Below are 18,608 nucleotides of genomic sequence, written 5' to 3' on the forward strand. Positions count from 1 at the left end.
TGGTGGGATGAATCCTGTGATTGGAATGTGGCTATTGATGGCTACAGGCTGTTCTGAAGGGACAGGCGAGGAAGGAGGGGTGGAAGCGTTGCCCTCTACGTCAAGAAATCAATAGAGCGTGAAGAGCTGTTCCTGAAGAATAATCATGAACAGGTTGATACCTTATGGGTAAGAATCAGAGACAGAGGCAACAAAGGGAACCTTGTGGTTCATGTCTACTACAGGCCACCTGAGCAAGGGGAGCCTACTGACAAAGTCTTCCTCCAGCTCCAGGAGGGTTTGTACTTGCAGGCTCTTGTCCTACTGGGGGACTTCAACCACCTGGACATCTGCTGGAAAAGTAGCATGGTGAGCTGTAGGCAATCCAGGAGATTCCTAGAATGGATTGAGGATAACTTCTTGAGCCAGGTAATAGACAGCCCTACCCAAGAGGTTGCAACACTAGACCAATATAACCAATATAAGTGAGCTTATTGGTGACATCAAGATTGGAGGCAGCCTGGGCTGCAGTGATCATGCATTGATGGAGTTCACAATCCTGAGGGATATGGGAAAAGTGAGGAGTATAGTCAGGACCCTAAATTTTAGGAAAGCAAAATTCCAGCTCTTCAAGGAGTTAGTCAGAAGGACGCACTGGGAAATGGTCCTCAGGTGCAAGGGAACAGAAGAGAGCTGGCAGACCTTTAAGGATGCGTTCCATACAGCACAAGAGCTCTCAGTTCGAAGGTGTAAGAAATCAGGCAAGGAAGGGAAGAGACCAGCATGGCTGCGTCGAGACATGCTGGTCAAACTGAAGAGCAAAAGGGAACTGCACAGGCAGTGGAAGCAGGGACAGGTATCCTGGGAAGAGTATAGGGACACAGCCCAGTTGTGTAGGGATGGGGTCAGGAGGGCCGAGGTGCAGCTGGAGCTGAATTTGGCAAGGGATGCAAAGAATAACAAGAAGGGCTTCTACAGGTATTTCAACTAGGAAAGGTAAGTTAAAGAAAGTGTACCACCTGATGAACAAGAATGGTGGCCTAGTATCAGCATATGAGGAGAAGGCTGAGGTACTCAACAACTTTTTTCCCTCAGTCTTCACTGGTAACCTCTCTCCTCACCCCTCCCAAGCCAATGGACCACAGGATAGAGACCAGGGGGATAAAGCCCCTCCCACTGTAAGGGAAGACCAGGTTTGTGACCACCTGAGGAACCTGCATATACACAAATCTATGGGACCTGATGAGATGCATCCCAGAGTCCTGAGGGAATTGGCTGATGTAGTCATCAAGCCACTCTCCATGATATGTGAAAAGTTATGGCAGTCAGGTGAAGTCCCTGGGGACTGGAAAAAGGGAAACATTGTGCCCATCTTTAAAAGAGGTAGAAAGGAGGACCTGGGGAACTACCTTCCTGTCACCCTCACCTCTGTGCCTGGAAAGATCATGGAACAGATCCTCCTAGAAGCTATGCTAAGGCACATGGAGGACAAGGAGGTGATTCGAGGCATCCAGCATGGCTTCACCAAGGCCAAGTCCTGCCTGACCAACCTAGTGGCCTTCTGTGATGGAGTGTCTACATCAGTGGACAAGGGAAGGACTATGGATGTCATCTATCTAGACTTCTGTAAGGCCTTTGACATGGTCTCCCACAGCATCCTTCTCTCTAAACTGGGGAGATATGGATTTGATGGGTGGACTGTTCAGTGGATAAGGAATTGGTTGGGTGGTTGCATCCAGGGGGTAGTGGTCAATGGCATAATGTCTGGATGGAGACCGGTGATGAGTGGTGTCCCTCAGGGGTCTGTACTGGGACCGGTGCTGCTTAACATTTTCATCAGTGACTTAGACAGTGGGATTGTGTGCACCTCAGCAAGTTTGCAGATGACACCAATCTGAGCGGTGCAGTTGATGTGCCAGAAGGATGGGATGTCATCCAAAGAGACCTGGACAGGCTGGAGAGGTGGGCCTGTGAGAACCTCATGAGTTTCAACAAGGCCAAGTGCAAGGTCCTGCACCCGGGTCGGGGCAACCCTTGATATCAATACAGGCTGGGGGATGAAGAGATTCAGAGCCGTCCTGTGGAGAAGGAATTGGGGCACTGGTGGATGAAAAGCTGGACATGAGATGACAATGTGCACTTGCAGCCCAGAGGCCAACCGTATCCTGGGCTGCATCAAAAGCAGCATAGCCAGCAGGTCGAGGGAGGTGATTCTGCCCCTCTACTCCACTCTGGTGAGACCTGGAGTACTACATCCAGCTCTGGAGCCCTCAGCACAAGGACATGCAACTTTTGGAGCAGGTCCAGAGGAGGCCACAAAAATGATCCAAGGACTGGAGCAGCTCTCCTACGAGGACAGGCTGAGAGATCTGGGGTTGTTCAGACTGGAGAAGCGAAGGCTGCGGGTAGATCTTATTGCAGCCTTTCAGTACTTGAAGGGGGACTATAGGAAAGATGGGGGCAACCTCTTCAGCAAGGCCTGTTGTGACAGGATAAGGGGTAATAGTTTTAAACTAAAGTAGGGTAGATTTAGCTTGGATATAAGGAAGAAATTTTTCACAATGAGGGTGGTGAAACACTGGAACGGGTTGCCCAGAGAGGTTGTGGAGGCCCTGTCCCTAGAGACATTCAAGGTCAGGTTGGACGGGGCTCTGAGCAACCTGATCTAGCTGAAGATGTCCCTGCTCACTGCAGGGTGTTTGGACTAGATGAACTCTAAAGGTCCCTTCCAACCCAAACCATTCTGTGATTCTATGAAATTCGTCTGTAGTGTTAGCATTTCCTGTCAGCCTCAGTTTCTGTTTCACCATACCTTCCTTAGTTGCTAAGAAGGGGAAACACAGTATCTAGCAGCAGTCTGACATGGGTGGGAAGGCTTTTCCAGGCTGGCGCTGGACAAAAATTAACATTGAAGAGTGCACAGTTGGCACTGTATGTTCTCCTGTCTAAAATTTGAATGTTTGAATGTTATGAAATTAAACAAAGTAGTTTCAAGAGACTCCCAAGAAGGCTTAGGTTTTGAATTCGCTTTTGCTTACTGGAAGGGGTTGTTCCTCCTTTGTACTTCAGCCATAATGAGACTAGAGTTGGGTGCTTAGGCTTCCAAGCCTTTGTGTCTGGCCTAGTTCTAAAAAAAAACCTTTTTAACGTCTATGTTTTTAGACATTAGTCTTGCATAATTTCTACAAGGTAGTGAATTGAAAGTGTTCTGGGTATATTGATGTAGCATTGCTTGTTTGTTCTCAAAAGCATGAAACTTTAATTTTCACAGTAGTGAAAATATATTTCTCTAAACCAGATTTTTCTGATGACAGGACATTTTAGATGTCCTGTTTTGTTCTGAAGGCTTTGTAGGTCTCTGGGATGGTCCAAAACTGAAAAGATTCAAGTCTTCCAAATGATTTTAAACCATCTGTGACATCTAGATCTTCCACCCTCTGCTTCAACTTCTGGAATTAAGAAATAAGATTTCAGCCCCGGAACTAACAAAAGCAATTAGTCTTAAGTTTTGTTTGACTGCTGGAATTTTTTTCCATAGGTCTGGAGTGTGGTCAGAAAATCCCTAAAGAATAACTTCAGGACTAAAGTCTGAAAGGAAAATACTCTGTTATGTTTTGAAAATGTTTTCAGCAGAACAGAAATAGAAATTGGAATAAGGCTCTTTATATCAAGGAAGATTCTGCTATCTTAGCGTTGTTGTCTCAAACTGGGACAAAAAAATTTACTTAAATTTTCCTTCGAACAATAAATGAAGAAAATTCTACTGAAGAAATTTTGCAGTGTTTTGTTTGGAGTCAGTCTGATATTAAGTCACATCTGCAGCAGAGAGATCCTGCTTTGGGTTTGTTTTTGTTTTCTGGTTTATCCTTTCAGTGGTACATTTTAATATTAGATGTGATTCCTGAAATCTCCTCCTTTGACTTCTTTTCTCAGCTAAGAGAAGTTCTCCCACCAACAATCAGAGCGCGACTTGTGAATCCCCTAATCTGGACAGTGGACATACTGAGGTAAGTTCTATGCTAAGGTTAGGCAAGCTTGAAAAAAGAGCTGAGAGAGGGGGGTGATTAATATTGAAAGAGCATTTGCAGTTACCACCCTAAAGTATTCCATCTCCAGAAATTACAGTTCTTCACAGTTCTTCCAAAGGCTCACAACCTTGTCTGCAGTGGAACTAAAGCAGTATAGCTGTCAGGTTCTCCTTGGTTTTATGCTATCTTATAGGGTGGAAGCCTGAGTTTATGTATTTTCTTGGGCAAGAGCCCTGTCTTATCCTTTGCCTGGACAATGCCTAGTACTGAGAAGCCCCAGGCGTAATCAGTTTCTCCATGGTATTACCATGGTATTATGGCATAAGTAATAGTCATGTCTAAGCACAAATTGCAGTAAGAAAACTAATATGGGGGAGATAAATATGTTTATATACCTATTTGCTTTTATTAAAACCATCCAAAGGGACTACAGGTGGTCTGTGAGACAAGCCAGCCAGATTCTGTACCTCCAAAGGCCACTGTTTCAGCATGTCATCGTGGAAATTCCTTGGATGGAAGCGTATCCTCCCAAACCTCTCAGGAGAGAGGTACCGCACATCCCAGGTACAGACCCCTTCAGCAGAAAGTTAGGCTGGTGTGGCTCAATGGTGGAGGTCACAGAAGTCCTTTATCTTGAATCTGCTGTTGTCCATACACGCTGAGGGTGCTGAATGTTTATCTCAAACTCTTAATTCAAAAAATCTCTGTTCTGGGTGATGAACAAGATGGTGACACTTGATATTCAATGCCACTTTCATTGGAGAAATCTCTAGCTGGCCTGTTGGGGCGGTTTCTTTGGTCTTTTCTAATATGTTGGTTTCTTATAATTAAAGACACTAACAAGTAACCTGCAGGTTCAACCCTCCATAGCTAGACTTAGCCTCAGGCAGCTGGTGTCTTTTCTGGCTTCTTTCTGATCAAATTTTCTTTGCCTTTAGCAAAGGATTTTTGCAAGCCTCTCTCCATTGCCTTCATTATGCCTTCTCTGCATCCTGCTGCTTAGCTTGCTTTAGACTATTGACCCAAAGGAACAAACTAAAAAAGAAGCATAGCCACGTAAGCATCCTCCCAGCTTGCCCTGCGGAGCTCAGGCCATGGGTTTCCAGCATGGCACTGATAAATTTATTTCTTTTAATCTAGATGTGGGCAGGTAAAGATAGAACCAGATTTTCAGTAGTGCTGGACACTTTGTAGTGCCATAAAGTAAGAGAAGCTATTGAGTTTTTTCAGGGGGTGGAGAGGGAGGGAACCCTAGCTCTATTTTTAGGTCTCTCTGGATTTAGGAGTGTGACTTAAACGCCTGAAAATTTTGGTCCTGTTGCTTCTCTATTTTGGGAAATGTCATATCCAAAACATTGCAGTATTTTAAGAAATTGCTTCAATACAGAGACAGAAGAACTGTGGGATGGAGGGTGTTTCTGGATATAATCTAGGAATGGCTCTGATTTCTCAAAAAGGGGTTTGATGCACCCTTTCACTGGTGGAAAGGGCAAAGCTATTCTCTAGGGTTCTGATCCCATCAGGAAGCTTCCCTCGGGATTTTGTATTAAGCCTGCTGTCAGTTCTGGGTCTTTATTTTATTTCTATTAATGTGAGCCAGCAAAACTGAAGTTGGGGACAGAACTGCCTTTCTATGTATGAACACTACTGCTCAGAGAGAGTGTCATATACAAATAAGCAGCCTGTTCAGAAGACAGCATCAGATGATCAATTTGTCAGGCTGGTCTGCTGGTTGCTATGGGGATGAAGCTTCAGACAGGCTTTGAAGAAAGCATCATTATGTCTCCTCATTTGCAGGACTCATTGATCAGTTAAAACTGTACAGGGAGCTTTGGTTGCCAAGCAACAGACAACTGGGGAACAAATGTTGTTTACTCTATGTACCAACAGCCGCAGTATTCCTTTGTCCTTGGGCTGGGGTTGAAGGAAGGCTGCCTTTCTACCCCCCCTGCAGTCACAGGCAACTAAGAGCTGATTATACGAACACTAGGTTTCCTTCTAAATGAAGCACAGAGTTTAATTTCTGGTTCCTCAGATACTTCTTGAGAAAATGTCTTGTTCCTCTGATCCTGGATAATTGTCCTTGCTCCACTCAGTGAAATTCTCCATTTACAGACGATCATTTAACACTGAAGCAAATAATACCACAGCCCTTTATCCAGCTGCTGCCTTGCGCACACTACCTGGGAACTAGACTTTGCAGGAAGGACTTTAGTGACAAATATTTCATAAGGAGAACGTACCCCAAGCTGTATTGTGCCTCAGGTTTGCCTATGCCACATACAGGAGAGCACGAAAGACTGTTTGGAGTCAGACACTGATCTGGGTACTGCCAAGTGACCAGGGAGCAATGCATCACCCTTTATATTTGCCACTGAGGTGATGGGCTTTATTTCCTCTGCTGGGAAGCTTTGAGTATCCCAGCTATACTTATGTTTTTTACAGGCTGCATCTATGTGACACAACATTGACTGTGACAACAGCAGCCTTCACTTCAGGTTTATGGGGAAAACTTGGTAGCATATTGCCATTTATAATTATTTTCTCCTTCCTAATTCAGTTTTTCAGGTTTTTATAACAGCTCATTTTAAAGTCGTCAAACGTAACATTTTTACCTTGAATACTGCACTAGGGGAGAAGCTTTGAATCCTTAGATTGCATATAGTGACATATGCTGACACAGACAGGCTGGTCTGCAGTCACCAAGTGCCTTCAACATTGGCCTGTGGGGCTGGCAGCAAACCAGCTCCTGCAGGTTTGAGTTCTAGATGCACGCGTTGCTCCAAGCCCAGCCTTGCCACCTGCCCCCCATTTCCAAGTGTGTAACATGGAGCAGGGTTCACGTGATTCCAAGTGGTGTCAACGTTTACTGCACACTTCTTCCTCCCTTGCCAGTCCTATATCTGCCTTGGATGCATAGGGCAGTTTTGTGGCACTGGGCAGCGATCCAGCAAAGCACTTTAAGCGTGCACTTCACTTTAAGCACTTAGAGGCACTGGGCAGTATTACAGCTTGTTCCCTAACGCTTTGCTGGACACTCTGTGGCCTCAGATGCCCCTCTTCAGAATGTGGGGGTGTCCTGACAATGTTGCCTGCATGTTTTTTAGCAGAATTGATAATATAAATTTTTAAAAAAAAAAAAAGTAGGTGTTCTTGTGACAATTCCCAAATGCCTGAGAATACACTTCATGGGAGTGCTGTTGATTTTTATAGAATCCAAAAATCACAGAAGTATTCAGTTCATGGAGGTGTGTTTCTAACACTTAGTGGAAGCATTCAAATTGTGTACTTCTGCAGGCAAAAAGGATAGACAGAGCTTCAGAGTTCCTGCCCCCACCCCCAGCATTTCACACCTTCTTTTGCCATGTGATTCTCATTCCCCTGTCTCCCTTTCGCTGCTTCTTTTCTGACGGATTGTCTCCTAACAGCTAGTGACTGTACAGAGGGTAGATCAGGACAATTGTACTATGCTGGGAGAGAAGTCGTGTAAAAAACAAATAATAAAAAGTTGGGGCATTTTATTGCAATAAGATTGGCTCTGAAAACAGACATGAGCCGTTTGAAATCTGAAATCTCTGGAGTCTTATTTCTGAGGCTTAGTACAGAGATCTTGCTTTTGCATGCACTGAGTTCTCCAAAACTCAGGAAATTCCATACTAAAACCCATCAGGAAATGACACTACCTGAAAGTCAGGAAGAGCACAATGAAGGCTAAAAATGGCCCTTTTCTCTAGCACACCTTGGCAAAGAGTGTCCGTAACAGTAACTTTTACTTGTATAAGAATCAATTTAATTGGCTTAAAGGGTTAACTAACTTAGCTGCTCTGCCTGCTCCTTTTTAAGTAAGGCCTGATGTGTACAAATGTAAACTGTTTCTAAATATATGTTACTAGTATCTGAACAGCAGATGCTCAAGGCTTGTCTGTTTCCAGATGAACAAATTATTCAGTTAGTGCAGGTGCTGGAGGCTTATCTTTAGACTGCAGTTTAAGAAAGCAGTACTATGCAAGAAAACACCGAACAAAGCATGTACTTGAGTCCGATAGGGAGCTGAAAGCTAAATATCCCCTTACGTGTCTTCAGTAATGCTTTCCTCATTCAGGCCCTTAGTCCCAAAGGGTCAGTGTCAAATGTCCCTGCAAGCTCAAGCGCAAGCTGCATGCAAATCCTGGTGGTTTCTGCAGATGGCAGGAGAATGAGAATGGCTTACAGCTCTTAATGAACGGCTAAATTTTAGGCCCTTTAGTAGAGGCCTTGGGTCTTTTGGGGTGGACTAGCAGGTATGCTAGGACACAACTAGTCTCCAGTTATCAAAGGAAACTTTGTGGTATCGGGTGACCCCTTCAGAGCAGTTGAACATAGGGACTTGACAGACCACCATTGAGTGGTTCTTTATTTAGAGAGCTGAAGGAGGACCAAGGAGCCTGATGACTAACATTTCTACTCCTACTTTTGGAACAGGGTGTCCTTGGTGATCCCACCATGCCAGAAGTCTCGCTATGCCACATACTTTGATGTGGCGGTGCTGCGCTGCCTGCTGCAGCCGCATTGGTCCGAGGAGGGCACACAGTGGTCACTAATGTACTACCTGCAGAGGCTGAGGCATATGCTACAGGAAAAACCGGAGAAACCACCTGAGCCAGAGATCACCCCTTTACCGAGACCTCGCAGCAGCTCCATGGTGGCTGCTGCACCCTCTCTGGTGAATACCCACAAAACTCAGGTAAGCAGTTGCCATCACTAAGAAAATAGCAACTGTTGTGCTGATGCTGGGAAGTGGTGGCTGGACAACTAGTGAAAAGCACAGCTCTGGGGCTGGTTAAACTGCCCAGAGGTCAGATATGTGTGTCGATTCAGAAAGAGGTCCTAAGAACAGTGAGGGTTTTGGAGGCAGAATCTGATGCAGAGTCAGATCTGGTGACTGCTGAAAGCTTGAGGATTGATTTGGGATAATTAATCTAGGGTAAACTGTGATAACATTTTTTAATGTGAGAATATACTAATGTAGTTGTCAGAAGAAATCAGACTGTCTTCATGGTACAGTGTAATGCTGAGGACTCACTGAGTTTCTTTGGTATAACCCCTAAAAAGAGAGAAAAAGAATTGCACTTGGTACAGCACTGCATGCTCCAGGTGAACACTCAGTTAAAATATTGGAGTAGACTTTGCAAACAGTGTCAGTGAGCAAAAGTTCCCCATGTTGTTACCTCTTCTCCTGCTGTTATTGCATAACATTTACCTTTGTATTTGCCAACAAAACCTCAGTAGGCAAACTGTCCTAACAGGTGTCAAGACTTGCTCCCTGTTTTGCTGAAAAGGAACCCCAGACGCCTGACCTTGGTGCAGTAAAGATCTTTGTGTTAGAGCTTAAATGTTTTTTATTTTGGGTAGCTCACTGTTGTTCCAGGGATAAAAAGGGGATGCTGCTGCAGTTTCAGTTAATCTCTTTGTTGATTTGTGCTACTTTTAGGTTGTGCACTCTCGTCCTGTCATGTGGGATTTAAACAGCAAATTCTGATTTACTAAGCTAATGGAACTGCCTAACAAAATTTAACGCAGATTCTATTTTTGCAATCCAATTTTATGACACACCTCAAGTAAAAGGCCTGGTCTTCTATTAATGTTGCCGTTAAATATCTTTTTTGAGTCACAACTCTCAGAGTTTTTGGTGTTTTTTTCCTAAAATCCTTGCTTTCAGTATAGTAGAGCTCTGGCAGGTTTTGACCTGTCATTTTGTAAGGGAGAAGGGTGAAATATCTTTCCTCCTGTACAGTCCAGATGCTCATAAACCAGAAGACAAGCCTAAACAATATAAATATTAGTATTGTTATTGTTATATCTCAGGATTTTATAGCCATTCTTATGATTTTTGTGAGGGCTGGTGGTTACTTGTGGTTTTAATGGATCAGCAGCCAGGAGTATTGTTTAAACTGTATTATACTTCAGTGTCATTTCTATAAAATGTTGCCTGTTTCACCCCTGTAAAAGCTTGACATGTCTCCATAGAGGCCAGGTGATATGAATTACAATTCAGTCTTAATCTACATTTGCTTGGGGATTTTATAGGATTGCTGTGCATGTACAGAAAATCCTCCTTAATATCATCTCCTGGAGGGAGAACTGGAAGATACCACTGTTGGTGTGGTTCACTGTTTCGGTGCATATACTGTTCCTTTGCCTTTGCTCATAACAACCTCATTATTTTGCACATTAACAAGTTCAGCTACTAGTGCAACTGGGAGTGCAGTCAGTGGTTCTCAGCATGAATGGGGTTGTCTTCCATAGTATTGTGCTGGTTCTTCTCTATACAGCGTAACACTTCTTTCACACACTGTTTCTTGCTTTTCCAGGCTGTTTCTTGTGCAGAAGATTCCTTTGCTCAGTTGCTCTTCACTAACATTTTCCTGTTAAATCCATTTGGCAATTCCACTGGGTACTTTCTAGTTGTTAATGTGAGGACTCTGTCCAGGGCATTCTTCCCTCCAGGGCTAGGTTTGATTGCTTTTGGTAACCTCTGTGTCAGTCCTGTGTATTTTTACTGTACTTCATCAAATTGGAATCCTGTTTAAAAAGGTTTCCAATTTGTTAGCAGAACAGCTGTGGTGGAGGAGGTGAAATAGTCTTCCAGGCAGTGAAAGTTTCAGCTCCTGTCCTTCTTCTCTACAACTCTGAGGACTGAAATCTGTGCAATGCACAGGGATACCTGGGCTCTATTTCATCCCAGCTAACTGTAGGGGCTTAACTGCTGTTCTTAAATTCAGAGTCTCATCACTTAAGGCTCTCTGCTTGTCAGAGGAGAGAATGCCACCTCCAGAGGGCTAAGATTTGTCATTTCTATCCACACAAGAGGTTGTATGCTGAGACTTCACCAGCTTATCAGACACAGGGATATGCTCAAAGCCTGCTCTTTCGGTCTAGTTCTTAAATTCCTAACATAGTGTCATCATTTCTGCTCGCAGGTTGATCAATGAATTCTCAAAAGTATTGGCACTCTGTGTTTCAGTGGGATAGATTTGAAGTGGCAGGCAGAAACTGATTAAAGACCAAAAACAGATGCCTGCAAATCACATCAGGGACCAGTAGATTTTTCTGGTAAATCCACATTCTTTCTATTGTTCTGCAGTTATCAGGGTAACTTCCTGCATCTCCCTAAGCCTCAGCAAAACTCTCACACTGCTGGTTGGTTTCTGTGCGCCTGAAATCACATTTTAAATATAAGCTTGGGTTAAAGCAGTTGGGATTGCGTGAATGTGAGAAACATCCTCCGTGTATTGCCTAGTAAACTGAAAGTAGGAAAGTAGAAAAAGATAGAATGCAGCGTGCCAGCACTCCTTGTTGCACAAGAAAAAGGTTACTGGATCGTATGTGAATAAAATGAATACTAGCTTCCTCTAGAAAGTGTCTTTAGTCTAAACATGTTTCAGGCCTGGTAACATGTGACAAAGAAAACCTGCATTGCATCTGTATGCAGTGAATTCAGTATAAGGACAGGTCCAGGAAATGAAACCTTCAGAGGCTCACAAATCTCTACAGTCTTGCACTAACGTTGCAGGGGCAAAGAGCCAAAGCTTAGATTAAGCATAAGACCAATGCAGCTGTGGTGCTCGCTGCAAGGCTACTATAAAGCCAGGCATTTGAAGTGTAATATCTTGAGAGATGAGAGAACTACTAATGAGCTGGTAGCCATACAGTCAGGCGGAAGGAAGGCAATAGAAAACAGAAACAACAAAATCTAGAGTAGCAGCACCAAAACTATTTTGCTTTCTTATCCATCTTGTGCATATCATAATTGCCACATAGCCTACCACAGAGAATAGCCACATTTTTAATCAGTCTTCAACAGGAGTGCTAGCTTGATTCATTAAAATACATCATATACCACACTGTACATTTAAGGTGACTGTAATTTTGTTTTCTAATGTTGTTTGCTTGACACCTACCCTAAGCAGATTTCAGAACTGAGACTGTGTCTTTCTGTGTGTTTCTATGGCTTGTATCACTGTAGGCCCTGATCCTCTCTCTGTTCTTTTGGTGACCATAAGCCACCTAATAAAACACTGATTTAGTAACTAATAGACAAAGATAATGAGTCTGAAATAAATTCCTATTATGTTTTCCAGCCAGATGAGGCCAGAAAGCTGTAAAAGGTGAGAATCAAGCCATACGAAATACTGGCCTCACTGTTGAGAGGACTTAGGGTTGAATCCTGATTTGCTGTCTATTTGATTTTACATATGACTCCTCCCCTGAATCTGTAATCATATATGCAAAATGGTTTAAAAGCATACCTTGATGGAATGTGATTCAAAGCTGTGAAGAGGAATCTTTCTGTTGTGTGTCCCCTTCATTCTTGCATTGATAAAATCAACAGGAAGGATTCAAGGGTAGTCTTTGAATAGTCAAAAGTCTCTGAAGAATGGGTGGTCCCCAGTAGCCCGGTACTGCAAACACTGCAACTGGTTCTTAACACTTCAGTTGCAGATTGTCACTGGCTTCTACTGGACTTTCACATGATGCATAAAACTGCACACTTGTGTGTGCAGAGCTCACTAGCTCTGCAGTATCCAGTCTGGCTAGCCAGAATCTAAACCGCCTATAGCATAAGAGTCACTTCATCTATCGTTGGCATGTGGCTATCTCTGGATTGAAAGCAAAAAAGTATTTTAACATGACCCAATTGTTTAGCAGAACCTAAATGGTTCTGGAAGGGAAAGCAAGGAAAAACAGCACCTCCATTGGAAACAAGCTGGTATTTAGGCAGAAGAAAATTGTCCTGAGGGAATTTGGTCAGGTCAGCTGCACAAACATCTCTTAAAAAGTGGCATCAGATCTTTAATGAGAACAGATGGCCAGGAGCTTAGCTTATGCCACCTTCTGTAGCAAAGCCTTTCTGTACAGTAGGCAGCTGTAATGTGTGTGGCTCAGTGCAGAGGGGGCGTAGAGTGCCCTCTACTGAGCTGTCAGTGAGTGAGTCTTAAGGTTTTCACTGTCGTGGGGCATTCTGTGCTACAGCTACAGGGGCTTTCACAAATATGAACTATGATGGACAGATCTTGGAGCACTGTTACGACAAGTGAAGAATGCTTACTGACACAGAATTCTTAAGTTTCTTTAGTAAGTAAAGGAATTTTTACAAATTAAATCTCTTGAAGGGACAGTGCTGCTTAGTGCAGTCCAGTTCCAAAATAGATGTTCAAGGGCATATGTAATTGAGGGCATATTCTCTTAGATCTTAAATAAAACACTTCAAAAAGGGTAGCCATTGTGATTGCTCACAATGTAAACCAAAGCCTCAAGAAGATTGCCAACTACCCAGAGTCGTACCGGGGATCAGTATGCGAGTATAACAGAATATGAGTCTTCCATGCTACTAGACCACACTGACAGCCACACCTGAGGCTTTCTGTGGCAGCACAATGTGCTGTACCATTTTTCTGTGGTGGCAGAAATGATAGACAAGGTCAATTATTCTAGGAGTTTCGAAATTTTCTTTGGGTTTTTTGTTTTGTTTTGTTTTTCTTTAAATATATGAATAGTGTTTTGTGTAATGAATGGAAGGTCCTTTTCCTCTACAGTGCTCCTGTGACAGTTCTTGAAAGTAGCTCTCTTTTTTTTAAGCTGATCATCCTCTATTTCTCCTTGTACTTTTTGTCTTCTTTGGGGAGCTGCAGGATCTTACAATGAAATGTAATGAGGAAGAAAAATCACTAAGCACAGAGGCATTTTCCAAGGTTTCACTGACCAACTTGCGTAGACCAGCAGTTCCAGATCTCTCCACAGACCTGGGGATGAATATCTTCAAAAAGGTGAGTGGAAGAAAATTGTACTTTAATTTACCTATGATTCAGCACCTCAGTTCCCAGCTAAATAGCAGCTGAAGGTCTGCATGGATTATATATTCATGCCATATGTGAGACTGACATTTCTTTTCATTGGAACTGATTCTGTATGTTACAACATCAGTTTTTATATGCACATTCCAAATGCAATATCGAAATCTTTATACACATAACTGTCCTGCTGAAACTGCATGAGCGGAGGGTACTCAAACAGTACTGATTTTTAAGTGCTAGTGCTCACTGTAGTTCCAGCTAATTCAGGGACTTTTTCAATTTATTTTTTTTTCCATCATGAAGCTCTGGGTTTGCAACCATCCAAGATACTCAACAGAGTTTTGTGGATTCTACGAATCTAGCTCATGGTCTGGGAATGTTATAAAATTATCCAAGGGCATCCATCCCAGCCTCAGGCAAGACTGAGTTCCTTTAAATATTCACATGGTCCCAGAGTGCAGATAGTTGCTATCATGGTAAATGGTCAAGATAAAAAGCTCAGAGTGGAAGGTTACACTTGGGCTGCATATCATGTTATCTTTTTCCCTCAGATGGCAGTTTGACATGCTTCAAAGCCTCTACCTGCTCTTGTATTTGCTCCTCTTCCTCCTGCAGTTTAAGAGCCGCAAGGAGGACAGGGAGCGTGAGCGCAAAGGGTCAATTCCTTTCCACCATACTGGGAAGAAGCGGCAACGAAGGATGGGAGTGCCCTTCCTCCTCCATGAGGATCATTTGGATGTCTCGCCCACTCGCAGCACTTTCTCCTTTGGTAGTTTCTCTGGAATCGGAGAGGACCGGCGTGGCATTGAGAGAGGAGGATGGCAAACCACCATATTAGGTGAGATATTGTTATCTCTGTCCCACGTTCTGTGCCATTCCTGTCCTAAATGTTCAGAGAACAACAGAGGCTCTTTATATCTTCATCCATCCTATTGCCACGTTATGTCCTTGGCTCTGTTTGCAGTATTACACACCTATTTGTAGAAGTGGCAACTGTGGCAACTTGAACGACTTATGCTTTAGTTCACTTTTTCTCTGAAAACTACCATCTTTACTGGAATAACAGCTATTGTAGCAACATGTAGTCCTGTCTGTACCACTTCAATACACTCTCCCTGAGTGGTAGCAAGCATTGCGCAACTGCAGCTTCAAACAGATTCAAGGAATGGTCACATCCTTTTCTTTCAAAGAGAAATCTCTGGAGAGGCAGCAGTAAGGTCAGTAGGAGTATGGCAAAAATATTTGCAGACTTCCTCAAGTGGATACAAAATAAATAGGGTATTGCCTCGGATAGTGAAGACTACACTATCTGATATTCCAAAGATACAGTGTTTAAATCTAAATAGTGGCTTCTTCAGGCTTCTAGATTCACTGAACGGTGTCTAGGCATGGTTTCTGTTTCACAAATTTGCTCCCAATGTCATAGATTTTCATCCTGGCACCCTTTCTTGGACATGATAGGCAGAGAAATGACTGCCTAAGGCCATGCCAGAGCCTTCTTATTTTCACCGGCTTAGACGGTGTCATTTGGTACGCTCTCCATTATAAACATGTCCCTCTTTGGGATATGGGACAATGAGCTTAGCCAAGCGAATTCTTAAAGATTCACATGTATTTTGTCAACGGTTAATACACGAACACCTACAGATTTGTACAAGAGTAACAAACCTAGTATCCAAATCCTCTGTTCTATATATTCAGTAGCTCAGAAGTTTGTTATATTTTGATCTCAGGGGCTCCAGATTCTTGTCCTGGCTTAACCTACAGTTCTTTTGTTCTGATATCTCAGTGAAATAATATATTTCAGATCCAATGATCAACAGATCCTTTGCTTTAGCACTCCCCATCCCAATATATATATTTCTTTTGGATAAGGGGAGAAGAAGCCAAATTCCTATAACTTGCCCCAAAGGGTGGAGTCTTTCAGTGCTGACCATCTTGTTTTCCTGAAGTTGCGGGAGGGTGACAGCTAAATCAGTACGTGCTGAGGGGAAGAGCCTTGCAGGGGGTTTGTACATTTGGTCTTTATGAACGCCTGTGAGATTTCCCACTACAATGTTTGGTTCTGCTTCACAGGGTCCTGGAAGGGCTTGACTTTTGCTGACTCCAATCTTTCAACTGCTAACCTCAGTTGCCTCCAGGCACCTCTTGGCTGAATAAACTAAATACCCATTTTCTTGCATCACCCTAGGAAAGTTTACCAGACGGGGGAGCTCTGACACAGCAACGGAGATGGAGAGCCTGAGCGCCAGGCATTCACACTCCCATCACACGCTCGTCTCTGATCTGCCCGACCACTCCAACAGCCATGGAGAGAACACAGTCAAAGAAGGTAAATTTAACACGTCAGGAAAGAAACGTTTCACTGAAATTTAACTCCAAGAAGCTGAGGAAGTGTTACTGTTACCATGTATGAGTATATGACTAATCGTTTTTCCTTTTATTTTTTTCCACATCTCCTGAGGTTTTTTTTTGTTCGGTGTAGAAAAATGTTCTAAACCTTTCATGTTTATCTGCTGCAGTTTGTAAAAAAAAAAATTGGCAGCCGTCAGCAGGGAGAAGACAGGTTTTGGGGTTTTTTCACCTTACTACAACACAGTATGGAAGTTTGGGCAGAAACTTGGTATTGCTAACTTTAGTGGTTTCATGGGGAATCTTGTGGTATTTAATGCCCCTTCACAGTCCCCAGGTTCTGGATTATGATCAGAATCACAGGGTTTTTTTCCTTAATTCCCCTGGTTCCAAATAGAAACCTGGCTTTTAAATTTCCTTGAAGTCTCACTGGGACCCATCTGTCTTGGAGCCCTCTGCAGAAATAGCAATGCCAGGGTGACCAGATGGGAGACCCTTTGGTAGGATGAAGTCTGCTCCAGAAGGAAAAGTCTTTCTATTGGCAGGACAACACCATCTTTGTCAAACAATGTTAGCCAAGCAGAGGAAACCCCTACAGTGTCGGCAGGGCTGTCTGCACCAAAGCACTTTGCTGGCACTGCTCCTACTGTCTAAACACAGTGAATTTTTCACCCTCATGCATAGTGCCACTGGCAAAACCTGGTCATAGAGATGGGGACCTCACTTACGGCAAGTGCAACCTTAAACCTTCATGAAGAAACAGGATACCGCATACCCCATAGAGCAGGGCATAGCCTATCCCTGCACAAGCTGTTCAGGCAGCATACCTAGGAGTCTGCAGATGAACTCATATGGTATGTGCTGTTGCCTTGGAGCTCTCAATGATCCATGCTTTTTTAGCACAGCAAATCTGAATAGTCTCAGAGAGGATGGATTTGCGTCAGTTCTAATCCAGTGTGGGCACATCTCCTTCATCTCTGCTCTGTGTCTCCTGGGCAAAGCTTTTCTCCTGGATCAATTTTGTGAAGGCTGTCTTCCGACCTCATTCGATTTATAGGACAGTAATCCCACTCACTACACCAGCTTCCTAGCCAAATATTTCTAAAAGGCAGCTATATGCAATGCTTGCTTTTCTGATCGTACCCCAGGTACAACTGTGCAGGAACTATATAAATAGGACAAATCGTACTATTTCTAGTGGTAGCCTATGATTTTGAATAAACTGTTTTGTAGTTAGAAAATAAGAACAAATATTACCTTTTTCTTTTGTTTTCCATGACTAACTAGATCCAAGCATAGTGATCATTCATAATTTCCCATCTGTTGTCTACTTTCCCTGGCCAGGAGGCATTTGCTAACAAACTCATTTCTTCTGACACACTGAAAAGCAGAGATAAAAAATCAGTTATGTCCTAAGTAGCTGCTCAAGAGGAGTCAGGGGCACACGGGCACATGCTGCCCCCATGCATGAATGTAAATGAAGAGTCCTTAGTCCTCCTTCCCTGCCTGTGTGAGTCCCATCCAGCAGTCAGCCCTATCAGCGATAATGAAATAAAGATACAACACAGGAAAAGTTGCTTTATGTAGGATTTTGATATAGATTTTTGTTACCTATTTTGAAGCAAACTAAGCAAAACCTCAGTGAAATAAAAAATACCTACCCTTGGATAATCATCAAACTTGGTAGCTCAGGAACAAAATTTCCTAATTCTGTCTTTATTGCTACCTTTACCATGTGAATTTCAGCGAATGCCTTTAAAAAGTCACACTTGCCAGCAAGTAATCCCACGATTACAGGCAGCTAATTCCTGCCCTGGTCATTGACCAAATTGTAGCCTAGTTCAAGGTACTGCCATCGGCCTTAGAACATTTCTCATAATAAATAGTGCTAGTTCAGTGCTGGCGGGGTTGCACAGGATATGAGGAAATGTAGTCACCACTCTGACAAGTTATTTGCATGATATAACCAGTCCATCACTGAGAGAGTGCTTGAAGATTCTTATCAGATGTATGCTATTTTATTCATTAGAACACATTAAATAGCCTTAGGTAGAGGTTCTTTGTTATTCCACAGTCCTGTTACCATACTGTCTTGCCAAAGGTGGTGCAGTCAACACTGTGGGACACATAGTGTCTTTCTACACTACAGGGTGTATAAACCTACTTACAAGGCACTAAGTGTGGGACATTACTAACATCATGGCCTGGAGTTCAGCATGAGTTATAAAACTGTGGTGAATCCTTGATAAAAATTGGCCTGTGTAGGCAAAATGCTACCTGAGCTAACCAATTGAAAGTTAAGCTTGGCTACGTCATGAGGTCTCTCTTCTGAGCACCGTGAACTTTGACACCACATTGCCTTTCTCATCGTCAGCTTTTCAGTTTGGAGATGGTTTAGACTGTCACAGGTACTGTT

At 43.2% G+C, this 18,608-nt stretch overlaps 1 protein-coding gene across 2 annotated transcripts in view; it reads left to right on the forward strand.

Annotated features, from left to right (window-relative positions):
* The window catches only part of UNC80 (unc-80 subunit of NALCN channel complex), a 134,559-nt gene that overhangs the window by 14,104 nt on the left and 101,847 nt on the right, over positions 1-18,608 (forward strand). For both annotated transcript variants that reach the window (XM_075094034.1, XM_075094035.1), the window contains exons 6-11: positions 3,913-3,986; positions 4,432-4,571; positions 8,469-8,730; positions 13,679-13,813; positions 14,456-14,678; positions 16,032-16,172. In XM_075094034.1, coding sequence (XP_074950135.1) covers positions 3,913-3,986; positions 4,432-4,571; positions 8,469-8,730; positions 13,679-13,813; positions 14,456-14,678; positions 16,032-16,172 — 975 coding nt within the window. The remainder of the gene's footprint in view (positions 1-3,912; positions 3,987-4,431; positions 4,572-8,468; positions 8,731-13,678; positions 13,814-14,455; positions 14,679-16,031; positions 16,173-18,608) is intronic.

The sequence above is a fragment of the Phalacrocorax aristotelis genome, chromosome 5 (assembly GCF_949628215.1).
Source record: "Phalacrocorax aristotelis chromosome 5, bGulAri2.1, whole genome shotgun sequence".
In the NCBI taxonomy this organism is placed as follows: domain Eukaryota; kingdom Metazoa; phylum Chordata; class Aves; order Suliformes; family Phalacrocoracidae; genus Phalacrocorax; species Phalacrocorax aristotelis.